Source organism: Leptonychotes weddellii, chromosome 1 (genome assembly GCF_054177405.1).
Source record: "Leptonychotes weddellii isolate Sample4059 chromosome 1, ASM5417740v2, whole genome shotgun sequence".
Taxonomy (NCBI): domain Eukaryota; kingdom Metazoa; phylum Chordata; class Mammalia; order Carnivora; family Phocidae; genus Leptonychotes; species Leptonychotes weddellii.
Genome location: NC_138369.1, coordinates 19,499,315 through 19,525,887, shown reverse-complemented (window position 1 = coordinate 19,525,887; position 26,573 = coordinate 19,499,315). Strand labels below are relative to the sequence as shown.

General features: G+C 46.2%; 1 protein-coding gene across 1 annotated transcript in view; it reads right to left on the bottom strand.

Moving 5' to 3' along the window:
* Positions 1-26,573, bottom strand: part of CACNA2D3 (calcium voltage-gated channel auxiliary subunit alpha2delta 3) — an 807,776-nt gene that overhangs the window by 160,388 nt on the left and 620,815 nt on the right. The window contains exons 18-25 of the mRNA XM_081805734.1: positions 20,446-20,529; positions 12,905-12,976; positions 12,586-12,647; positions 11,162-11,229; positions 7,090-7,135; positions 6,834-6,931; positions 4,487-4,580; positions 1,474-1,569 (exon numbers count right to left, since the gene is read on the bottom strand). Of these exons, the coding sequence (XP_081661860.1) occupies positions 1,474-1,569; positions 4,487-4,580; positions 6,834-6,931; positions 7,090-7,135; positions 11,162-11,229; positions 12,586-12,647; positions 12,905-12,976; positions 20,446-20,529 (620 nt within the window). The remainder of the gene's footprint in view (positions 1-1,473; positions 1,570-4,486; positions 4,581-6,833; positions 6,932-7,089; positions 7,136-11,161; positions 11,230-12,585; positions 12,648-12,904; positions 12,977-20,445; positions 20,530-26,573) is intronic.

Here is a 26,573-nt window from a genome sequence, read left to right as displayed (position 1 = left end):
GCCATTTCTCAGATGCAAACCAGTGGGCTGAGCCAGGTGCTCTGCCCAGCAGTCCTGAATGTGACCTACAGGACACACTAGCAAGGTGCACTGTTTGTTTTGTTGTGGTGGTTGTTCTTCTGAGTTTATCTGTTTTAATCTCAAGATAAACAACAGCCTTTCTCTTGAGCATGAGAAAGTCAGTTTCTGTGTCTCCTTCTGTCTCTCTAGGTCCCAAAAGGAGAAGGTGATGTGTATCTCGACACTTCTAGTCTTTCTAGGAACTTGCCCTCTGAAAAAATATTTGGGCTGAGCTAAAAGGCTAAAGAGGGCTTGGAAAAAATCAAGTCACAACTGTAGCCGACTTCCTAAATGACAAATCTGAGATGCTGAGAAAGAGTCTTTGAGTAGGAATTGAAAGCCAGGTCACAAACCATCTAAAAATCTATTTACATGCCATTTACCAGACTTGGTTTTATAATACCATATGGTTGGAGTCGGGGCCTCAGCTAAGAGGCAAGAGAACTGCTGAATGGGGCTTGCTGGGACAGGAGCATCTCCTTCTCGGGTCTCCGTGGGGCCAACCCCTTTCAGATTGATGGCCAGCCTGTGGCTTGGTTATTCACCCCCAAGTATCTATAGGTCAGGGTGTGTGAGGTCCTACAGTAATGTCTGAACCCTCCCACACATACTTGGCAAGCTTTCTGAATCTCGGACTAGATTTATCCCTGGCCTAAAAATGCCTCTTACTTGAGAGGAAAAAAAAAAAAAAACCCAAACCGAGAAACATTAATGGGGTCAGAAAAGACTTCCCAGGCTCCCTCCAGCTCTGCTCCAACACCAGTTTGAAGCGGTAAGACCCTATTGCCCTATTGCTCGATGAAGACACAGAGGCTGAGCAGTGGTTTCAAGGGCATCTGGGTACTGGACTCGGCGACGCCCTGCCCACTGTGCATCTGGGTCTCTTTGGAAGCACAAGGAAACGTTGTCCAACCCAAGTACCACCAGACTGCCTGCTCCTGGGCTTGGGGCTCTGCAGGCCCTCAGGCTCAGCGCAGAGGCACCGAGGTTTAGGAAAGCATACACAAACAAATAAACAACAGACCTGAAACACTGATTCCTGGACAGGCAGGAATTCCTCTGCAGAGCAGCTGGATGCCCTGAAGCCATTTGTCAGGAGCCCTCCTCTGGCTGCTCCCCCCGCAGCCACACCATCGCCAGATTCTGCAATGACTCACCAGCCCGGGAGAGAACTCCAGGACGGTGGACAGAAGCCAGCGAGCATGAAGAACAAAGGGTTGTGGAAAGGCCAACAGGCAGGTGAACATACACGCTGGGGCCCCCCGTGGTAAAACAGAGGGGAACAATGTCAGCCGGCCTGGGGTGGCCTGAATTTTGTTTCTACCGGTTGTAGAATCAAGAAACTCAAGCAGCCCTTTGAATTTCCCATTTCAGGGGCTCCCGGGGCCCCTGCAGAGGAGCCTTCCTACTTACTGATTGGTGAGCTGCTCAGCCCCAACAAACAGGTTGATCCTCGAGAGGCCAGTACGAGTGCCAAGGAAGGCAACCTCCACGCCCTTGTCAGAATTCCTGAAACACAGCAGCAGACAACAGGGGGATGCTTCCAGACAGTAAACAGATAATGGCTTTTGCATTTGAAGACTCACAGAATGTTTTATGAAATAGCAGTTTTGAAACCTGGAGTTTTAAAAGAAATTATAGAAACACACACACATACACAGATGCACACAGGCACCAAGCACAGAATGCAAACTCACCCCTTAGGAAAGTTCTGTGGTAATTCTTGCAAGAAAAACTAAGAACTCCATTGAGTTCCAAGAACTCCAAAGCACCATGAGAGAATGCACCCCCATGCTAAATAAACACAGCTTATCTCAGGGTTCTGGGGGCAAACTCAGGACAGTAGGCTGGAATGGGAATGACTTTAAGGAGAGGAAGAAAATCCTTAGAGGTAGCTTTTTGCATTGACCTAACAAATCCATTCTTATTAGTGGAATCTGTCATTAGGGACAATAGCAACTGAGCCACTGAATCAAATCTGCAGGGTCCTACAACCTAGAAATGTCTAGGACCTGAATTCTACACCATTTGAAGTCACCATCTTGTAACTTCTACCAGAGCATAGGCCTTATTCTTACCACCATCCCCAAAGAGATGAGTAAAAAAATGGTTTCTTCAAATGGCCCTGCAGGATACGAGGCACAGGACCCCTAAGAATGGCCTCAGCAAAGAAAACTTATTTTAAAATTCACTACAGGTATTTTCTTCAACTTTCAAGGCAAATTTTGTATGTTTGGGCATGTTCAGGATATTCACAATGCCTACCTCTTCACAAAAAAGCAAATGGTCTTTCTCCACAAATACATAATTTCATTCTACAATAAAAGTATGAAGAGAATACTGTTTCTTGAATTTGCTTCCCTTCCCTAAATGCTAGTAGCAATTTGATTTGAAGCACTATCCATGTCATCTTCAATATAAGATAATTTGGTTACTTGATCTTCGATGGTAGTCAAAGTGGCCAATACTACCTTTAAGTATTTAAGGGGTGAATAAAAACCAGCACTATGCATTTGTTTCTGCTTGCAGCCTACCCAAATTGGAAAGCCAGGCTGCCCAATCAGTTACAGATGTGGACTACAAAGCAAGCTACCATTTTGGAAATCTTCAGCATGTGTTAGGAGTGAATCAGCAATCTTTGCACAGGATTTTGAGGTTCATGAGAGCTTAATAGAAACATTTCCACATCCACCAGAGTTTTGACTCTTCCCCAACCTTCCCAGGGAATAAGAACCATGAATGTAAGCAGTCCAAGGACAGCCCCAAGTATAATGAGAATGGTAAATCTCTCTTTGGGGTTCCAGACTCCTGGATTAAACTGCCTACCTTACATCTCCACTTGGGAGACTTGAGCTTAAAATGTCTAGAAGAGAACTCTGGACGTGCCCGGACATCCCAAACCTGGTCTTCCTTCATTGTCTCCTGTCCTAGGAAATGGCACCACTCTCTATACAGGTATTTGTGTTGTAAATGATCCTTGACAGCTCAGCCTTCCTCCCCTCACTCAGCAGACCCATCATCAAATCCAGGGTTGGGGTGGGCGGGGGGAGGTCTCACTTCTGCAGCATGCCACAAGAAGATCTTTCCTCCCTGTGCCACTGCCTTGGTCCAAGTGGCAAATCCCTTGGAATGCTGTAGGAGACTTTATTATTATTCTTACGCCATTAAACTCTATTCTTCACACAGTAGAGGGATATTGTTTAACAATGCAAATATGATCATATCCTTCTTAAAATCTTAAAATGTCCTTCTTAAAATCGTTCAATGACTCTATAACACTCATAGTATAGAATCCAGGGTCCCTCACCTGACTCCCAAGGGCCTGAGCCATCTGGCCCCTCTACAGCCTCATCTCCCAACATCTTCTAGTCTACCTTCTATATTTCAGTTCTGCTGGCCTTCTTTAAATGCCTCAAATGTGTCAAATACTGTGTACCTCAGGACCTTTGCACATGTTGTTCCATTTTCCTTAGAATGCTCCCTAACACTTGAACTAGTTTCTGCCCAGAAAAACCTTCTGTCTTCCACCTCCACTCTAGGCCTTGTCACACTCTACATGTCCTTACACTTCTTTCAAAGTAGTTATCACAATTCTTAATAATCTGTCATACTACACACCACAGATACCATGATGGCAAGGTCTACGTTTGATTGAGTTAGCTCCGTTTCACCAACACCTAGTCTAGTGCCTAGCACGTAACAGACACTCAATCAGTATCTGATGAGTGAATGAATGAATGAAAATGAGAACAGAATGAATGATAGGATAGAAGAGAATATACAAAAGGGAAGGTGAAGGAAGGAATGGAGCTAATAAAGAACAGAAAAGGAGAGAGAACTAAATAATGTATGACGTGAAGGTATAAGGAGAAAGGAATGTTTTCACTTCCTATTTTTAATCTTTAATAACCTACTTAAGTTAGTAAAATAATAGTAACAAGCTGCTGAAAGCTTTGACAACAATGACCATTTCCCAGCCCCCTCTCCCCGCATCCTCTGCTTCAGAAATAAAACCACAGGGTTATATCCTGACACCCTCATGAAACAGAGCTCTCCCTTCCCCGTCCTACTTAAAACCCATCCTGGCCCAGATCCCAAGTCCCCTCCAGACTGTGAAGCCGAGGGAGCCATGGCAGGGCAAGAAGCTAAGCGCTCCTTCTGCCTCCCCCTCCCTCGGAAGCGCCCCCCACCTCAGCACACCAAATTTCATGTAACGCTAAAACTCAAATTATATGTCAAACCCAGGAGCTTGCCACCCAAGCCCGAGCCGCTAATCTGCTCGAGCTCTTGTGGTTTGGAGCTTTGGGGAAAATTAAAGCACTTTAACACCAAGCTCCTAAAACAGTTTAGTTCTTTAAACCATAACCATATTTTGGACGGCTTGTGGGGAAATGACCATGAAAGGGGGACACGTGCAAACACTTACTCGGATTTGTTGAGGGCGAGACTGGTCCAATAGGCTTCAATGGGAGCGCTCACCACGGCATCAAATAGGACTTCTTGTATCAATTCTTTATCACCTATTGGGAGGGGCAGACTTGAGAAGGTGGCTGTGGCTGGGGTCCCAGTGGGGGCACAAGGGGTGCTCGCCTCACTCACTCCATAGTAACTGCAGGCTACTTTCTCCCACGGTGTAGCACTTTATGCATTTACCTCCTACCCGCTGAAAATATGGAACAGTTCTGACACCTGATAGGCCAGCAATAGGGGGGCCCCCAAAGTGTTCGAGTGAGATGATTATACACGGAGAGTCTTGTGTGTGTCCCTCTTCAGTTTTCTGCTTTCTCTTCTCATCTAGCAGTTGGTGCCACAGACCAGCATGTCTTAGAAATTTGCTCGGTTCACCCGCATTTCTGTCCTCTATCACAATCTGTAATTTTTCAGGGCCTTGCTCCCCGTCATTTATAAGAGGAAGGGATGTAGTAACTAAACAGTCTTGGGACTCCTATTTTGTGATTCCTTCCATTTAGAGGGTTTTTGTTGGGGCGCCTGGGTGGCCCAGTCGGTTGAGCATCTGCCTTCAACTCAGGTCATGATCCCAGGGTCCTGGGATCGAGTCCCGCGTGGGGCTCCCTGCTTAACAGGGAGTCTGCTTCTCCCTCTCCCTCTCCCCCCAGCTTGTGCTCTCTCTCTCTTGCTCACTCTCTTTCTCCCCCAAATAAATAAATAAAAGGTTTTTGGTTTTTGTGTTTTTTGTTTTTGTTTTTCCAATTTAAAGTAGGGAATCTGTTCCTATCCAAAAGGACTCTTGCTGGCACTCTGGAGAAGATGCTAAGGAGTCAGGGGGATATCATGAGTCCAGCAGAGGCATCTCAGAGGCCTCCCATTGCTCTGCAGAGGGGCCAACTAATTATCACCTCCTCCCCTTGGCTGGTGGCCCACAAGGCAGTGGCACTTTGCTGTAAAAGCAAACACTGAAAACAACTCATCATCAGAAAGACAATGGATACACTGAGATAGAGTTATGTAGTGGGATACTGTATAGTAATTCAAATAAATGCATTAGAGGTAAATGATCAACACACATAAATCTCAAAATGTAATGAATGAAACACAAGTTGTAGAGCAATACATATATTGTACTCTAGATAATATATATAGTATACCATATATAAATGTTAATATACAAAATAATGAAAATAATGGTACATCCTGTTTACAGATACCTATATAGGGAGAGTAATAATATAGATCCATGGGAGGTTAGGAACCAATTCGAGGTGGGAGTGATTCTCTTTGGGAGGCAAATGGGACTGTACGGGGGGACTCAGGGGCTTCAACATTATGGATAATGTTTCATTCCTTAAAAAGTACTTGAAGGAAATATAGCAAAATATTAAGATCTGATAAAGCTGGATGGTAAATGTAAATTTTTTATATTATCTCTATACCTTTGTTATTTGAATATGCCATTCAGTCAAAGGAAATGAAAAGTAAGGCTTATGTGGTGTCCGTCTGATCTTTTCTCTACTAGACCCTGTGCCAAAAAGTCAATCCGTTCTGTGGAGATGGAGTTGAGAAGCCAGCTGAACCCCCTTATACCTCTCACAGGGCGCTGTGGGAATTCTATGAAATAATACATGTAAAGGATTTGTTCACATCACTGAGTAAGTGGTACCTGCTGGGGGAGGGGCAGCTGCTGTGCTCACTGGTGGTGAATCTCTCCCTGCCAGACTAGCTACTGGAACTCATATGCCCGTCCAGGGACTGCTCATGTGCTTGGTCAGCATCAGGCCCATTGCTCTCTCCCTGCCCCCCCTGCACCAGCCACGAACCATTCCTGACCCAGTGAGCTCCCTCAAGGGCCCGTGGTAGGAAGACGGGCAATAGCATGTATACGACATGAGGCAACACATCACAGTGATGATCCCACTCCGGAGAGAACCAGACCTAGAGTATGGCCTGAGATGAGACAAGTCCTATTTCCTGCCCTTGTCTCTCATTTGTAAAATAAGGGAGCAGATATTCACAGTCCCTGCCCAGAGATAACATTTCCATGCTACTCAGGTGCTTGACTTAAATGGTCCAGTAGGGAGACAAGTCCAATGTGAATTAGACTGGGATTGGGGATTCTGCGTGACTTTCAGTGGCCCACACTCTTCCTCCTGTTCCTACAGGAAGCAGACATTTGGCTGGATCTGATGGGACTGATCACCTCTGCCGAAAGCAAAGCTTCCTCTGAAAGCTGAGGGGAAGTGTGGTTTTGCGTCTCCCCCATCCCCGCCCCAACTACAGCCGCATACACAGACAGGACAGGTTGAAAGCCCACTCACATTGGAGCAGAGGTTCTTTGCCTTTGAGGTAGAGCTTAATAGCTTCTAGCTGAGACAGATGACGGTGTTCCGGGTGTAGGTCAGTGTTGCAGTAGGACCTAAGACCATGACAGGGGCCAAAACAAGAACATGTGAGGATTTGTAGCATCGCCTTCCTTTGCCTTTGAACTGGGAGAGGTTGGAAGGGAGTACAGAGGACTCGAAATCAAAGAGGGCAACAGATACCCATGCTGATGAAGGGTGGTTTAATTCTTACCATTCATCTGCCAAGGACACATCAGGGTGCTCTAAGTCATGCAGGCCTAGAGGTCAAGGAGAAGGGGTTAATGAGTAAGGACCACCTGCATGGGGCACTGATACCCCTCATCCTCTCATGTGCTTCAAATGTTTGAGGGCAGGGCCATTGAATGATGAAGGGTAGGCATCAACCCCAATGATATCTGCCTCTGAAGGGGGGACTCGGAACAAAGAAAATGATGCAGAACCCTCTCCCCACTTCCATCTCCCTCGGCCACCACTGGTGGCTTCCCAGGTTGAGTATCCCAGGAAAGCCTGAACTCCATGGAGACAAACAATGCACCAGTGAGTCCTGGAGATGAACTTAGTATCATGGTGGAAACACTGATGCTGGAGCCCCGCACAGCTTGTTCAGGGAGCTAGGCTGGGCCACTTAACTCGGGTGTGATGTTAGCAGGTTACTTTGCTTTTCCAAATGTCAGTTTCTTCATGTGCAAAACAGGAATAATCATAGTCCCAACTGCTGGGTGGTTGTGAGGGCAAAAAGATAGGTTGAATGATATGAAATTGCCAATACTCAACTGGTTTTGACCAGCAAACATTGCTAGTTGTTACAGGATCCTAAGTAAAAACAAGCCATCGGTCCACAAAGGTAGCTGGGACAACTGGGGTTTGCAGGAAGCTGGGGAGTTTTTAACAGAATGCTCTAGACCACTCTAACTCTGGGAAATCACTCTTTTTCATTGTATCTTCATGTGAGCTCACTTTGAAGGCTCATCAGCAGACACACACTTCTGAGTGATGACCTCAGGAACTCAGATGACGCTTATAGCCTATTTGAGGGGTCAGAGTTTCCCAAACGGCCAATAGTATTATACTGCACTCAGGATGCCAGTTTCCTCCTCAAATACAAATGCATAAAATAAATAGCAAAATACTAGACCTAATATCGCACACTCTTGCTTGATTTTATAGAAAGTAGGGACTATATTAGATAGAATATCGTCATGTGGGACCCAAGTGTCATTTCCTGGCTCCAACACCCACTGGTAGAATGATTTTGGGGGTGTCATTTCAACTCTTTAAATTCTATTAGTCAGAAGATGTGGATGATAGAGCCTAACTCATGGATCCATGAGAGGGTTAAGTGGGACAGTGATGAGTCCCTAGGATAATCTGTGGTGCCATCTCTGCATGCCTCCATCCATCCTTTCTTCCCTTTCTCCCTGCCTGCTCCCTTCCTTCCTTCCTTCCTTCCTGGCATCAACTGTGTGCTGGATACTATTCTAGGCCCTGATAATATAGCTGTGAACAAAACAAAATCACTGCCCTCATGGTATTTGTTTTCTAGTGGTGGGAAGAGACAAACAAATAAAATTAAAATACATAGCATATCAGTTAGTGATGAGGGCTATGAAGGAAAAGAGCCAAGCCAGAGATGGGAAATAAAGGAGGAAGAGTTTCAATTTTAAGTAGTATAGTCAGGGAAGGCTTCACTGAGAAAATGACTTTTAAGCAAAGACCTGAAGGAGGTGAGAGACAGAGCCATGTAGATAACTGGGAGAGAGTGCTCTGCAGAAGGAATAATCAATGCAAAGACCCTAAGGTGGGGTCTCAGCTTCCTGGAATATTGGGTTAATTATGTCAACTCTATCAATTTCTCTAGTGTCTGTTCTCATCCACAAAGCCCTCTCTGGCTCTGTTTCATAGGCCCTGTAGATGAATTCCTAGAGGGGAGATCTTTCTGATCGTTTCCTCTCTGAGTTCCCAGGGCACCGAGGAAATTGAATTGTTCTCTAAGTCGCTCACCTCTGATTTTAGTCCTCCTGACACAACCACATCTACTATGCAGACTATATATGCAGATAACACAGACTAAAATGACATAAGCTCCAATTTATTGAACAACTATTGTGCCCTCTCTCTCTCTCTCTTTATATATATATATATATATATATATATATATATACATATATGTAATCATATATGTATATATATTTATATATATGTAATGGTATATACATATATACACATCACACACACACACACACACACATATATATATATATACCACTATATATATGACATATATATGTATGATACAAAATGTCAAGGAGATTCAGAAGAGAAACAATTTCAGCAAGTAGAACTGTAGCCCATACCTTCAGCCTTAGTAGAAACTCCTTACATTGTGAGCAATGTCTACCTGTTGACCATCTTTGTAGATGACAACAGCAAAACATGTTGAAAATTCCCATACTCTGTGGGGCAGCATTCCTTACAGAAGATCCTACAGAAGTATGGTTGCCATCTCCAGGAAAGCCTACCTTCTCCAAGAACAGAGCAGAACAGTGATCGTGCCATGGCCCTTACGATGACAGGAACGTCTACTAGTTAGTCCAAGGGGAAGCAGCTTTCTCAGGCTCAGCTCTTCAAAGTTGGCAGGATTGTAAGCCCTCTTATTGACAGAGGACCAACAGAGAGAGGAAGATCTGACCTCATTTGTATGGATAACCAGAGACTCTTCCCCTTGCTGGGATTCAAACTAATTTCTAGCATGGTGATTGCAGTTAGTTCTGAAATTCTCTCTGTGACCTCTCAGCCTAACAGCTACGGAACACACAGGGAAAAGACATGACTGAAGAAATGACCCAAAAGACAACGCAGAACAACTCTGTGTGTGTGTGTGTGTGTGTGTGTGTGAGAGAGAGAGAGAGACAGAGACAGAGACAGAAACAGAAACAAAGAGGCAGGCCTATGTATTGAGAATTGGCTAAGGGAATGGAAACATGAGAGGCCAATAATCCACTAATAATCTTTCTATTGTTCTGACCATGAGCTGTTTCCTCAGCTTGACCTCAAATAGCTCAGACATGAATTTTCTGGCTTCATGGTGATATTTACAGAGCTACACATGGCTCATATGAGCAATACATGGATCATTCATCCAGAAAATTCTAGAAGTTAAAAAAAAAAGATTTCTGAGAACACATCTTGTTGAGTATCTTGCCCAAGTCACAAAGCTGCCTGTTCCCTCTTTCTGGTCTCTGGGAAGAGATACCACATGACTGATTAGTGGGCACAAGGAAACCTTTCAATCTCCTTCCTTGTTCTTAAGACCTTACGATTATTCGGGAGACAAATACTAACACCTGTAAAACAATGCACACAGTACCCCAGGAAGCTGGCTGTGGAATTTGGCATCTCAGGGACAGCCAATCTCTTCGTTCTCCACTACATCATCAGGGTGAGCCCCTAGGTGGTCCAGCTTCTGGAAGTTCACCACGTGCACTTGTAACCAGCTCTAACTAATTAAAACTGGCTCATAACGGACCTTCCAGCTCTTGGCCATACTTTCTGGGGACCCTCAGAAAGAGCACTGGTCTGGTCCTGCTCCTTCTTGGTGGAGATGCAAAATCTAACATCCAGATTGGGTGAGTGACTTCCTGGGGCCACTTGCGGAGTGGAGACTTTCAGAGGTCAGCTTCACCCCTCCCTGTGAGCCGGTGACACTGGGGAAGGCTCCTTCTCTGAGGTACTGACTTACTGGCTCATGGTAAAGGACGGTCAGTGCACATATGACAGTGGTTTTAAAGTTTAAAGTGCTGTAACAATGGCTACCATTTGCTGGGAGTTTAAGTGTGCCTGAGCTTTATGAAGACAAGAGGATTTGGGAATCTCAAAATGCTCCTTATTCCTTCTGACCTATGTATATCATCTAAATGGTCATATTTCCCCTTGGACTTGAACTGCTTGAAGCACAAACAAGATTTGTGGGCTCAACTGTGTAGGAGACTGGCTTGCATACCTTTGTTTTCATTGTATTTCCCCTGGGCTTGAATTTTTACACTACTTTGTATTTTTCTCGGTAGTGATTTTTATGTACGGGGAGAATATAGTTGGTGGATGATCCTCTGAGTTGGCTCAACAGTTTTGTGGATTAAAGCAGAATAGAAAGAAATGAAATCATAAGAAAGGCCACCACGAGTTGGGGGTCCCACCATTTGGAAGGCAAGCTCACGCCAAGTGGACAATTAATTGAGTGAAATGCCCAAGACTGAAGGATAAGACAGGTCAAGAGAGCATCTTACCTTCTTCAATGGTTACATTCCCTCGGAAGAAGTATTTCCCGTGACCTCTGGAGAGCGCCACACCTAAGCTGTGCAGAGAAACAAAGCAGATCTTGAAACCCATGGCATCGACTGGAATAGACTTGTGGGTTCACTTTTTATTTTCCATGTTCACATTTCCATTTCATGTTCTGTAGACAATTTTTCCAACAGTTTACTTTCAAAACCCCACTGGTTATCGTTGGTGTTGGTTTTCCTTAGGCTCAATCAGCTGCTTCAAAGCAATTTCTGACCGGAAGGATGGCAGCCATGGGCTGCTCGTGAGCATTTTCAGAGGCGTGGCAAACTGCTCACCCTACTCTCGGAGGCCCTCCCGAGAGCCCTGCGCCCTGCTCTTCACCACTACCTGACACACTCCTGCCCTCCATTCAGCCACACATGGGTCTTTCCAGACCCTAGAGTTTACAACTAGGGAAAATGACCCCCCTCTCAAGGACGAAAATGAAAACGTCCACTACACCAGTGTGGAGCCACATTATTATGTTGTGGGCTTCTGGGCCCGACCCTCTCCCTAGTCTAATAGATGCTCCCCCCTCTCCCAGGCTTGATTTAAACTCCTTTCTAAAGGAATAGAATATATTTTGAAAACACAGTCTCTTCATTTGGCAAACCCGCTTAGCGGTCATGTGTCCCCTCAATTGCTCTGCTTCCAAATGGCATCAAACTCATGATCCCTGGCGGTCTATGATAGCACAATGCCATAATTTATTTTTCAGATTCATCTAGAGTCAGTAAATTCTTTCTCTCCTTAGCTCTGCGAGGCCCCGGTTCAGGAACGTGAAGCAGCCCCACGGGAATGACTTCTTACAGAAGTTAAGGTCATCGTAGCAGGAGACTCTAGAATGCCACATGAGCGTCTGAAAGCAGGCAATGGGGTCAAGCCATTTTTCAGGACGGTTACAGAGAAATAACAGGATTCAAGGTAGACAAGCACAGAAGTACAGTTCAGAGAAATTAAAACGGAAGCACAACATGGAGGGATGGATATGCTACCTCCTCGTGCGAAGGCTCGTTTTTTGATCATGGAAATAAAAGGTGAAATGGAGCTCACTGGGCAGCAAGTTAGCTAGATGGTTTAAGGACCTGGCAACCCTCTGAACTCGTCTCTCCACCCTTAGCTGGAACCCCCAAAGCTGATTTGCTTGATAATGAGATGCAAAGCCATGACAAATCGAGTGAATTCTCCTAGGTGAGCCTGAACCATCTTCCCCCTTCTGGAAAACAGAAAAAAAGCAGCCTGGGAAAAGCCCCTTCCTCACTCTTTCCAGCCTTTTGGCAGGGTGTTTGGTTATCTTCAGATGATGAGCTCTGAGAGCGTCAGCAGGTTTTGTACAAACACAACTGATGGATCTGATGGAATGTCCATGTATTATGGTCAGCTCTACCTGAAAGGAGTACCCTTGATGTCTGTATAATAGTAGTCATTTGTCATCACCAAAACCCGTTTCTAGATTGAAAAAAAAAAGTCGTAGAGAGAAGAAAACATGGTTAGTCTGCTAGGTGAAGCTTTCAGAAATAAATAAAAATAAATGGACACACTATGATCAGGTTAACAGTACTACATGAATCTTGTTTGAGATAAGTAAAGACAAGAGAAAAATGATCTCAGCGAAAGATATTTATTCCAGATAGAGCTTTCAAAGCTAATTTTTCACAGTGGTTTGTTTTAAATTAAGCGGCAAGAATGTTTGAGAAAAAATGTACCCCTTTGTCCACTGTCTTCTTCACCTCCATGGAGAACTTCCCAGTCTTCCTGTTTACCATGGCATTTCTTAACTAAAATGATAAAAGAAAATTTGGTATTAGCTCTTCCCCATGTTGCATGTCATCTGGACATCTTGAATCCTTCAGCTTGGGAGCACATATGGTGGTTTGTGCAAAGCAGAGGTATGACAGGGCTGGGCTGTGTCCCCACCAAATTGTGGGCGCTCTGGTGCTAAGTCAGCATCCTACACTCAGCCCTCTGAAACAGGGCTTCTGAAGAATAAACATCCAGCTGCTGCCGTACCGGAGGAGAGAGGCTAACGACAATAAATGACTTTCAACATTCATTTGGGGTGCTCATGTGACCCTCGGGCAGCCCCGATGATGTGGATGAAGCCTGAGAGTCTGAGAAGCGAGCCCCCAACAAGTGCGAAAACACTCAAGAAGCAAGAATGTCTCTGGGGACAAGTTACATTTTCAGAAAGGGTATTAGTTTGTCATGAAGAAACCATTTTTCAAAACATAAGTCAAAGTTGTTTTTCTACACAGTAGGTTTTTCTTTTCTTTTCTTTTTTTTTTTTTAAGACCAACCACTTAGAAGACAGGGACTCACTTTCTATAGCATGAAGCATCTTCAGATGCTCCCAGAGAAACCTGAGCAAGTTAATAGTCTCGCTTACAGTGACAGGCAGTGAACAGGGCGACCCGGTATCTGAGTTTCAGAAGTTCCATCTAGGGACACTGAGCCTCGCACCCTCCCCCCGCCCCTGGCTGACCTCTTCTAATTATGTGCGGCCCTTCTGTGGGTTCAGAGAAGGACCGCAGACGCAGTGATGAGAGATGTGCCATCGTGGGCAGCAATGGGAGACGAGGGGGATGCCACTGAATGGGAGAGGAGCAAATTCTGACATGCCACAGCCTGTCGGGAACCGCTCTTTCCTGGCCCCATGGCTTTTTTTTTTTTTTTTTTAATCCTCTCCCCTCTTCTCTCCTTTGAGGAGCTTGATGAAGACCTGGCCGATAGAAAACTGCAGTGCTAGCAAGCAACCTAAATTTGATTCGAGGCTGTCTAGATTTGGGTTCACATTCCCATCTTCTGTGATAGAGAGAGAGTAAAAAGCATAATTTTTAGCTGGAGGCATGTATAAAATAAAACATATATTTTACTCTAGATATTTTTTAACAACACATAATGGGCATTTCTGGAAATATTTTCCCATTTTAACTTTTGTGGTTTTGGATGGGGAGAGCTGGTCCTAATTAAGTCTACTTTCTAACTTTTAAGAACGGCTCGATTTATCTTTAACATGGTTTTCATTTTTCCTCTTTCTGGTGCCTGCCTAAAGCCATTTGGGACCTTCCCCTCTCACATTCCCCAGGCAAGTCGGAGATTAGGTAAGCTTCTCCGTGAGTCCGTACCACCCCGCCCCCAACTCCCAGTAGCACCGAACAGTCAGCATCGGGGGGCTGGGCGGCTCCAAGGCCAGGGTCACTGAGGCTTTCTGGCGGCAAATGCTCAGATGACGAGTCCAGTTGTGCTCTTTTCTTCAGTTTTAATGAAAATGGATTACACCTACTGAACACCCACATGTGGGGCAGGATGGCACTGTAGTAAAGGACTCTGCAGCCAGAGCTTATGAAAGAATCACTTACTCTCTCTATGCCTCAGTTTCCCTCTCTGCAAAATGAAACTAATGGCAGCATCCATCTCACAGAGTTGCTGTGGAGAAGTAGATGAGCTGATATTTAGAAGAGTGCCTCATCCACCCTAAGAATCCAGTAAATGTTAGCTGTCCCCCACCATCATCACCATCACCATCACCACTGTCCTCCTCCCTTACAATGCCAGCCCTCCTTCGACAGCTTCAGGGATCAGGATTCAAGCTTGAGTTTGCTTGACACAGATGCCCATGCTCTAAACCAACATTTTTCAAACTCGGTGAGCCACATGAGAAATACATCTTCCTCTGTGATGCCCTCTGATGTCTCCTATTTTAATAGATTTCATAGCTTGTAAGGGCTGCTCATGGACCATTCATGGACTTTGTGACCTCCCCCCAACTCCTGTGTTAAAACTGCTGTTCTTTTCCCCTGTGGGTGGGCACAGACTGAAAAAGAGGCAGCCCACGGTAAAGAGAAATAACCCAGGGTGTCAAGACTCAAGTCTTACCGGGGACACATACCCCTGTTCTGTGAATTCTCTGTGGCTCCGTTTCCTCCTTTTCATTCATTCCATCAAAAGTGTTCTGATCGAGGACTCCCAGACCCCAGGGATCGCATCAGGTGCTGTGTAACTGTGCTGAACGGTCTTATAAAGCCCAGATAATACTGATAGATACCACCTATTGAGCTTTTACGATGTGCCAGACACAGGTTTTAAAACCCTCAAAATAAGGCACCATTATTAACCCTATTTTACAAGTGGAGAAACTGAGGCACAAAGTTAAGAAACCTGCCTATAGTCACACGGTTTCTCTGTCCCTTAAGCCCACGCTGTTAGTTTTGCTTCCCAAATCAGGAGAGAAAGCACTTGGACAAACTTAAAGCATTAATATAACAATTGTATAGCATGAATACAAAAATAATGTATTGTTATTTCTGGATTTTTTTTTTTTAATGAAAGAAAAGGTTTTAAACTTGACCATGCAACAGTCTTAGGTTTTAACTTTCCGGTAGGCTCTCCTACGGGCTCTAGGTTCTGCGAACTGGGGCTGACAGGAAGGTGGTTTCTGTCCTTGTTGCCATAGGAGGAAAGGGGGTTTTGTGCCTTTTCACAGACTGTGGGGTTAGAATACAGCACCGTGAGACCAGAACAGTCTAGAAATGTCACTTTTCCATTGGGGGTTTGAGAAGGGGAGCAACTTGCCCCAAACCCTATGGTAAGTCAGTGGCACCGCTGCCCCAGGGGCCAGCTTACAAGACAAGATGGCAGAGGTACCCAGAGCAGAGACCAGAATGATGGGGGAGTGACGAAACTCTCAGTCCCCACCAGACCAGGAAGGGCAAGATCGACAATGCTGCTCAGAGCTGGCCAAATAGCCCTCGATTTTGCCACTACCTGGATTATAACAATGAGCATCTGGAGAAATGAAAATGTCCTGGCCGAGGAATATTCCCAAACAACTTTGGGTGTGCCCATATGTTAGCATATTATGTAGTCAGTAAAAAAAATCACATGTGCCAATGTTCATTAACAGCGTCAAGGGAGAGCAAATTAAAACCTCAATGAAATGTCTTTATTTCTCCCTATCGGATGCAAGTGTGATAATGCAGCGGACGTTAAAGCAGCTTTTACCACAGTGGGGTTGATAAAAATAAAGGTCAAACCTCTTCAAGCTGGAAATAGTTTTCTGGGAATGGTGATCAGCTCCCCGGTCTCTCTGGGAAGCACCCTCCTTCTCCTGGGTCCTGTGTTATCCAGGTCAGATGCGCTTCCCCAGAGCCCCTGGTGAGTCTGTCTCTCTTGCCTGCACCCCAGAGCTGCAACAGCTTCCCTGACCCTTCAAAGCACCCACATTACAAGCTGGTGGTCACGCTTCCGGTTCCATCGTGAGCCTACAGCTCTTCCTCCTGTGTTAGAGCTCATTAAGGAAGCTCTCCCCCAGAGATTCATTGATCGCCTTGGGTTTTATGCGTAAGTATATAATGACAGCTCGTTCTGCTAATGGTGGCTTGCTCTCCACGTCAGAACATAAGCCTCACCTTTCCTGGTGCACAGGCAGCATGCACTTCCAGGCCCCCAAGGCCATGCCATCTGGGCCAAGCCAAGAGATTAAAGGGGAAGGGAGAAGCAGGAGATTAACAGGTCTGTCATTCCCAAGCAAGCGTTTAACCAGAGTATGAAAACAGACTCGGGCACAGAGTATCTGTATGACAAAATCAAAATCCTCTCAATCTCTCTGTCCGGGGAGGGGAGGGGGCGGGTAGTGGCCGGGGGGTGACTGTGTTTGGTTTGGCGACCCAGGGCTCAAGCACGAGCTGCAGAGACACAGGAGTAGGTGTAAAGAAGAACAAATTAATTGAGCACAGTTCTCAGAACTTTACCCCAGGAGAAGAGGTATATGGGGCTTTAGAAAGAAAAGACTCGAAGAAAATTTTCCACAGAACCATTGCGGGTAAGGAGAACTGTGAGTTGACTGGAGAGCAGTAGAAAAGGCTCACACTGCAACCTAAGGGGTTTCAGGTGGCCCGGAGGCAGAATCTGATGGGCTGGCATCTACAGCGCCACCCCATGGCGAGCATTTGTTTAGCAGCTGGCTGCAAGGACTCCCCATCTCTGCGGCACCCCTCAGGGAGGACACCATGGAAACACCGTGAGGGCACTGATACAGAGTCTTTAAGGACTCTTGGACTCAAGAGCTCTTTCTAAGGCATAACAAAGTGGCCAAGAGCTTTGGGGCCAGGCAGCCTGGGCTGGAATTCACACGGTGTGCCCGTGGACCAATCTGTTCTCTGCGTCAGTTTCCTTACTGCAAAATGAGGATGGCGATAACACTGACTTTGTAAAACTGTTGTGTAGAATCAACATGTTCATCCACATATAGCACTTGGAACAGTGCTGGCATATAGGAAGGGCTCAGTACGTCAGATAATTATTATCTATATCCATTTTTTCTCTTCATTGAAATAATCATGTTCACTGTGGAAAGCTTGGGAAAGACTAAGAGGTAACAGGAGTAAGAAAAATGTCATCCTTAAGTCTTTCAACCATCTGTGGGAATTTATAACCAAAGGATAAACTCCATTTTAAAAGATATATTTTTTTTCCTTCCCAGAGGTGACCAACACTGGTAATTCAGGCAGGGCTATAGATGTCTCAGGGTCCCTTCCTGGCTTATGGGTCCCAAAGATCTGTCTTACTCATTGTATTTTGATGTGATGCCTAAGTTGCCTGGAGCCTGGGCCAGACGTCCTGCTCATCCACCTCTAAACGGTTTCTAATTTTTCTTCCTCTTTTTAGGATTCTAATTTTAGCCAGTCTATTTTGCACATGTTTTAATAGTATATGTGACCTCACATCTTTTTTGGAAGGACACAGGGTCTATGTTGTAAATACCGTCATTATATTCAACAAGAGCCGAGTTGCCAAGAGAAGTAGGATGCTCCTTCCAAGAAGTTCTCTGCAGCTGGGCAGGCTCAAGCTGCTTCCTCCTTAGTGGGCTCTACTTCATGGTCTTTCCCAGATCTTAACCAAAAGCCTGCCCTCTGCCACTTACAGGCAAACCCCAATGGTGGACATATGGGCATGTAGGATCACATGTCAATGTCACAAAGCTTCTCTGTATTGGTTCCAGGATTCTCCAGTCAATGGAGTGCAAATCTGTAGGAGAGAAATGGTGACCTGGGTTTTCCCAAATGTGTTGGTGGGGTACACAAAATGTGCTTTGAGTGTATCATGTTCCTCAAGGAAGTAAGACAAGAGACCCAAATCAGAGAGACCACGAGAGACCAGTTTGAGCAGAGTAAGAGCACTGAACTTGTAGGAGATGTGGGAACTTTGAAGGTGGACACCAAAAACCCCTGGGAGTTGGATGAAGGTGAAGAACATGTAAGAGGCTGGGAATCCGATGCTCTGCAGCTCCAATGAGAAAAGAAGATAGGGCAAGGAAGCCACGATTAATAAAAGGAGATATCAGCTCCTTGAAAATTAACTGGAGTGCAGGTGATGACTAGAGTGAGCCAAGTAATAAATCTCTTCCAGTAACATGATGTGAGGACTCTGAAGTGAGAACGAGCATAAAGCAGTTTGCTTCCCATGTTGATCCATATGGATGGGACGAAGGGGGGGGAGGCATGTTGACGACAAGGTTCCAGCCTTCTGGGAAAGGAAACAAAAAGGTCCAGTGAAGTCAAAATAAAGCAACTGATAAAGTGAAGATGGAAGAAAAAGGAAAACAGTGGAACGCGCCCTTCAAACACTCATGAGACAATTTAGCAGCTGCAAGTCCATGGGACATTCATTCATGAGCAGGTTACCTGAGGATTAATGCTGATGAGAATAGTAGAAAGAATAGCCACCGCTCACAGACACTCCCCATGTCCACACAATGGCGTACATACGTTTTCATCTTTCAGCATATTAACACATTTAAGATTCACAACAGCTCTCTGATGTAGGTACTCTTATCATCATACTCATTTTACTGGAAAAAAAAAAAAAGGACAAAAACCAAAATCGAGGCACAGAAAGGATAATTGTGTGCTTGAGACCAACAGCCAGCAGATTGCCACAGTGGGATTCGAACCCAGGCGGGCTAATGCCCGGGCCGTGCCCCTCACGACCGCGCTAGCCTGCTTCTTGGTAAAAGCAGGAGGAAAGGGGAGAGCGTGGACATTGGGCGCAGTACAACCTAAAGACCCTGATGACCATGTTTAAAGAACAACATGTAAAACCCTACGAGGTCATTGAGCTGACCCAGTATCAGGCCACCAGCAGGTGGGGAAAAGAGGACAGGTGAGGAAGTTGTTTTTTATCAAACAGTAGGTATTTTGTCTGAACTTGAGTTTCAAGAGTCCTAATACAGATGAAGGAAATCAGCTACACTTCTAAGATATGCCTCTTGCATTTTATAGGCCAGGAAGAAAATCCGAGATTTACGCTAGCTGAGACGTCCAGGGAGCAGAGGGCACGGAGAGAAGATAATGACAGCAAGAGAACCCAGCTGGGGAGTCCAAATGGTTCCCCTCAACAACTCTTTGGAAAGCAGGACAGACTGAGGGATGGAAACATGGCTATCTCCATGGTGAAACTGAAGACAGGCCCCTGGACACGTCAGGGAGGGTGTGGGCAGAGAGCCGTGGATGTGGCTCGGACGCCCCACAGAGAAAGTCAAGAGCAAGGATCCAGGCAGGAACTCACAGGAAGTGACAATTTAATTAAGGACAGTCTGCCTACATTCACACAAAGGCAGCCATGTTGAACAAATCTATTTATTGAGGAAATAACAAGGAGACGGACGGGGTTAAGTCATGGCCATAAGGAAGGCTTTTGATACAGTGCCGAAGGCTGAGTTGGTGTGGGAAATAAACGTGTGAGCTCTTGTGGTGTGGCCGCAAGGGGGACGGCTGGGACGGCCCAGGAAATGGACTGCCCACCATGCAGAAGGGAGGCAGGGCTGCTCAGTCCTGGGTGGCTCCCCGAAAGCAAGGGCTGTGCCCAGGGCATCCTGACTTGACAGAGGGCAGAGCCTTCTGCTGCCCAGCCAGGCTCAGTCCAGGCTCCCCTGAGGGTGGCAGGTCCCATAAACTGCACCGAGCAAGAGTCTGGATGAATCCACAGCAGAAGGGACCAGAGCCTGTCAGGGGATGGTTTCAGCCGACTGCGCCAAGCAGGCAGGCGGCTGGCCTAGCTGCAACCGTTCCAGCCAGCAGGAGACTTATAAAATTCCAGTGCCCTAAAAAGAGCCCATTGTCTTCATGTCCCTCTGGTGGCCAGGTGTCCTCTGGGGGGGCCTCTCGGCCAGCTCCCCGGGTGGCCTCCAGGTACAGAAGTGGGTACTGTGGAGCTCCCTCCTCACCGGGCTTGAAAACCAGTCACTTACCACATCATCCCGGTCTTCCCACTCCACCTCAGAGAGGTCAACGCTACTGTAGTTAGGTTTCCTTCGCTTCTTTCCTTCTTCGTACTGGTAGCGAGAGGGAGATAAAGAAAGAGGGAAAAAAAAAAATTTCCATGAGATCATCAGCCAGGGCAGCGTTTATCTTCCCAAGCCCTGTTTCTCGGATGGGGACTGAGTGGAGGGACACTGGAGAGAAGCCCAGTAGGGCACAGTCTGAGGGACTGTAATGGCAGGAAAGCTCAGGCCAGGTGCTCTGAGCTGGGGAAATAACAAGCCGACGCTCCTTGAAATGAATTTACCTACTGGACTCGTTGCCTCCAAATCCACCAGAAGCAAAGCAAAGATTTCCCCCTGCCCAGATGGCACCCATGTGGAATAGGGGAGATCCTTCTCTACTCCAAAGTTTTAAAAAGCCATCACTTCGTGACACAGGAAAGGGCTTTTTACGGTCTCCCAAAAATCTAGTCCTACCCCTTTGTCTTACAGTTCTCCCACCCCGACCTCCGGTCTCAAACCGGCCCCGTGCTCCTTGGTGAGGAAGCAAAAGCACTTGTCTCCACAGTAGCACTCGACATCCTGGTAACATCGTGTGGACTTGCTCTCACACAGGCTGTAGCAGGACTGAGCTAAGTGCGGCCTCTCTACCCGGGGTGGATGTGGGTATTGGGAGTCACCACCAGATTTAATGGCCATGAGGGCATTTCTCTGGAAAACCTCACGAGTGTCTTAAGAACAGGGGGAGTGGTTTTCGTTTTTTCCTCCCTAAATCACTGGTGTTAGTCACCCTGCAACCCTACCATTTTATCTGCTGGCCGGTCGTGTGTCTGGATGTTCCTGTGTCTCAGGGCCTTTGATGATGGTGGTCGGGATGTTTATAATGTAGGAAAGTCTGCCCTCTACTGCGGGCTAAAGATAAGCAACCCCTTTACTGGTTCATAAGATATGGCCAATGGCATTTTGGAAAAAATACCTATGTATGTATAGTTTTGTTTGTTTTTTTCTTTTTTGTCCCTAAGTTGGTCATCTTTGGATGGAATTGGTAAGATTCGAAATGGGATGCAGCATCACTGTGTTTTCAGACCCCCCCCGCCCCCAAACAACAGGTAACCATTGTGGACACTGCTTGGTTCCTGGAGACAGGTGCTGAAGGCAATTCACAGATGTTCAAGGTCAGTTTTAGGACATCGGATCCACTGTAGACGAAGAGGAGGGGAAGCGGCTCCCTGAGAGGCTGCTTTTTACAACAGCAGATTTGCAGTTGGGTCCCGTTATGGAAACTTTGTGTGTTCATGGAAGATCAGGCCCTTGCGAGATCCAGGTGGGAGCTGAGTGGGAGGAACAGGAACGGGGTGGGTGGGGTTGTCACCCATGTCTCACAGTGAGGAGGTGTGGTGGGGAAGGGGGCGCATGATGCTAACAAGACTCGACATGTCCCTTTGAGGACGTACAGTCAGCCACTCTTGGACCTCTGTTAACTGTCTAACGGCCCCCAAGTTCCATTTTGGTAAGAACCATCCCCGAGAGCCACTAGGTGCCCCAAAAGCTCACACAGCCCAGCTTCTGAGCAAAAGGCAGAGCTTTCTCAATATTTTGAGCGGCATAATGCTAGTTCTAAACGGTTTGTTTGTGAGAAGTACTTCCTTTGGTCATTTCAAAATGCTCCTTTATTTATTTATTCAAATACATTTATCAGACGCCTCGTAAGGACCAGGTACTAAGGATATCAATAAAGCCAAGTAAGCAGTCTTTCTTTCTTTTCCAAGGACTTGCTTGCAGCTTATCACCCTTAATTTTGCCTTTCGAAGGTCAGTTCATTGCCCACCATACATATAGGAAAAGAGGCTGTCACAAGTTAAATAATGGGTAAAAGGACACTTTAGATAAGATCACATAGCCAGTGTGGGGCAGGACATCCCCACCCACCACCAGCCCCTGACCAGATTTTCATGGCTGAGACTCATGTTATTTCAAACACTCCTAAAGAAATTCAAAAACACCCCCGAGGTCCCGAGCACCAAATGTTCCCTTATTCTCAGAAAATGTCCATTTGTCTTTGTGAGAGTGGTTCTGCCACTTACTGGGCCTGTGATCCTGAGCAGGGGGCCCAGTTGCTCCATGCTCCCCTTTTCTCAGTTGTAAAATAGGAAAAACAATAGTACCTCCCTGGCAATGGTAGGTTGAGATAATTAACTAGATACTGTATGTAAACGGACAAACACAATCCTGGCACAGAATAAAGCCTTAATATATAGCTATCATGATTCCTGAGAGCCATGACCTTGCTAGCCAAGACACAGGCTCATTGTATACAGTTGGCTAATATGTCATTTCCTCGAAATGAAGGAGACCCATTCGGTGATTCAGCAGGTCACTGTTCTGTAAACCATAGGAGATGTTTGTTGAAGATGTCTGTGTCAGACAGTCACATTCATATACCTCCTCCTGGTGTATATATCTTATGCACCAAGACGGGGACTATAGCTCAGCTGGGACTCAAGACTGTCCCAGCAGAAAAATTCATACCTGTGCTAAAGGACCCAAGTGCTTTTAGATGGTACTTGGCAATTCTGTAATCCACAGAGAACCCTTGACTTCTGACCATTCCCAGATGTCTGTCTTCATTTTTTTTTTTCTTATAACCACTCAAGAAATTCAATACATTGCGCTTTTGATAGTCAGGAAACCTGGAGGGTTTAGAGTATGAAGAAGCATTCACAGTGGGCTGGTCCACAAACCAGGGAGTCTAAATAATTTCATTTCATTGGAGGAAACAGGCAGGGCTGGGGATACCTGCTCCGGAACTCTATTGTAGGAATGCCCCTCCACAACGTCTGCTTAACCAAGTATGTGAAACTGGTCTAAAACACTTGACATTTGGGTTTTTATTAATGGGTGAGCTCCTTTAGAGTGCAAGTAGTAACATAGCAGAGTGATTATTTTGAATGAGGGAAGGAAAAGTCAGTGGCTGTTGCATAAAATAGAACAGACTGAGGGTGAGGAGTGAACTCCAGCATAATGACCCTAGATCCACCTTTATCTTTTCTCCAGTGAAGAGAGCATATGGGAAGGCTAGAGAGTAGACTTCCACGAGGAAGACGCTTGTGCCATGCAGTGCCCCCACTCATCCCCCACATTTTCCAGGGCAATCGCCTTGCTTTCCTGCAGGGAAGCCCTTGGGCCCCCTTCTCAGTAAATATAGTTCTCGTGAAAGCAAGACCACCCTGGGTCAGAGATAGGCAAGTGACCTGAGCATTCGAGGAGACCCACATCTCTCCAGGACGCAGAGACTGGTTCAGAGCTGGGGATGTGTAACCCACGCCAACCCAAATGAGCTTCCGCCTGGCATGCTTTCCTGGGTTTATCCAGATAAAGGAGCTGCGCATCTGCTAGCACCATTAAGGTGGTAGGATGTGAACATGAGCTCCTCATAACTATCTCTGCTTCTGCTTAGAGAGAGCCTTCCTGAGAATGAAGCCAATGCAGAGAAAGCAGAGAAAGGGCAGGAGAGAGTCCTGAAAACACAGTGTGTGTGCCTGGATCAAGCTGTGACTAAAATCTTTATGCCCTTGGATGTTTCAGGTACCAACTACATTCTCTCCACATCACCCCTTTCCCTTCTTAAAGATTTTTTTTTTTTTTTAAGCTGGCTTGGGTTTCAAGCATAAGTAGTCATCGGAGTTCTGACTTGTATATATTTAACGCCTTTATTATTTCTCCTTGTAAATGAACCACTTTTAAAGTACATTTTAAGTGAAGTGTTCCTAACAGTTATTTAGGAGCATGTGACCTACAAAATATCTCACTGTTACTCAAGATAGACTACTGTGTGTGAGTGCGGCTGATCCCCTATCCTTACTTTCCACCCGAGAGGACAGATGTGAGGCCACAGTGTAAGAGTGACAGAAACAGAAGCAAATCTCTGACTCCCAGGCCAGCTGTCCCCTGTCCCTCCGGATTCAGCCTCTGACACATCCTGGATCCACCAGCCCCACTCCCTCTTTCCCTGCGTGAGGCTCTCGTTACTGGGGCTGAGGCATCGGATACGGCATTTGTTAGTATATCTATAAACTGTAACTTCCCTTGAAAACGTGATTAACGAATTGCGAACGGTTTCCAAAGGTTTATAAACAGATACTTTGAGAGCCACGGGTAGGTTTGTAGTTTTTGGTGCCTGCTTTATGAAAAAAATATGTGGGGGAGAATTTAATAAGGAAAGATATTCCGTGCTATGAAATACTTTGAGGTGGAGTTTCAAATAAAGGCCAGATGTGGTGAACGCACAAACCAGCCTGTGGCCTAGGAGGATGGGATAAGATGGGCATCCATCTGAGGAGCAAGCTGGAGCCCTCCGGGGGCACGCCTTCCTCGCCTGAACCCACCAGCTGGTGTTTCATTGTCTGCATGCAGGCACTCTTTGGTGTTACCTACAGACCAACTTTGGAAGCATAATGGGATAGGCTAAGGTGATGGCCACGTTCATGTTGGTTTGAAAAAAAAACAAAAATGCCTTTGCTTTTCCTGTGTTTTTTTGGGAGGGGCCAGAAGAAATCAGCTACATACATCCATGCAGCCTCTGGGAAACAAATATCGTGTATGCTAATAATTGATAAATTGTACGTGCCGCTCCATGCTGCCAAAAGGAAGGAAGGAGTTGGGGGTGGGAGGCCCACAACTGGAGAGGAAGAAACCTTGCCCAGAGCTAATGCCATCTGGTGCAGGGGTGTGGCCAAGGGCGGGGAGCCAGCCATTGTCCGGGCGGATGTTCTCTCCCAAGGCAGGCAGAGTCCTCAGCTGGCAAACACCTTTGCCACCTCCCCCGAGGCCTGCGTCTCCTCTCGTCCCAGGGACTGAAGTGGTCCTTTTGGGAGAAGTAAAGGAGACACATCTTCTCTCCTCCACGCACAAGAGAGCACGGCCTAACAGCTACCGGGCACTTCATTCCCTCTCTCCTGCCTCCATCCATTCCCTCATTTGCTCCTGTACTCACCCACATCCCCCCAAATACATTTATCAGGCCCTGGGCCAGGCCCAGGTGAGCCATCAGGAAAGCGTGGAGAAGCTGTCCGAGAAGGGTGATCTCCTGCACTCAAGGTGTAGGTCATGACCCACCACTCGCCAATCAGGGCGGTTAGAAGAGCAGGTAGCAGCTAGGGTCCCAGAATCACACACAGGCTGTGTGTTCCACGGCTGGCGTGCATTTCTCTGAGCCCTGTGCTACTCGTCTATAGGATGGGATAATAGCATTCAGCTCACAGGGCTGGCGTGAGAAGCAAACAGGTACATAGTGGAGCATGGAGTGTGTCCTGACAGTCTTGGGAAACGCCCACTCGGCCAGCACCAGTAAATGTCATTACTGATTCAGATGTGGCAGCGCCCGCCTCCCCCTAGAGAGGAGGCTCATGGGATAAAATGTTTCTTTGCAGTATGGTTGTTTAGTAATATTTCTATTCTTTAAAAGAGGCGGTTCAGCCCGGCGTGGTGGTCCATTCTTCTCAAGGTCAAAGGGAAGGTCTCAAACAGGACATGGTCCCAAGGCCAGCTGGCCAGGTGGGCCTGAGACAGGGCAACACTCTCTTCCCTTAGAATTTGCAAATCAAGGTCTCTGGCTGTCATGGAATGTCCAGCTGCAGAGGAGGTGGCCCTAGGGAAGGGGAGTCTCAGCAGAGACTCAGTGGAAGCAGAGTATCAGCCACTTCTCTCCTGGCGGCAGTCCAAATGGTTTAAGCTTTTGCTGTTTTTTTAAGATTACCCCCAACCTCTCCCCCTGATTTTCCAGATAACAACCGCTCATTGCAGAAAATTTGGAAAATACTGAAAAGTGCAAGAATGGAAAACAAAATATCGCCCTATCACAATACAGGCAACACAGGGATCACCACCCACCGTTCTGCTAGCTGGCCCAAAGGTAAGTCCTTTGAAGCAGTTACTGTTTTCAGTTTTCTAAGTTCATTGTTTCTCCCACAAGGAATTTATAAAATGTAGCAAACAATCTGTTCTGCTTTCTAAGTGACTGCCTTTAGCAAACCAAACCAAACCAAAACAAAACAAAAACACAAAGTTTTCTGCTGGCCAGCTTCCCCCTCACCTCCTATCATTCTTTAGGAAGAGTG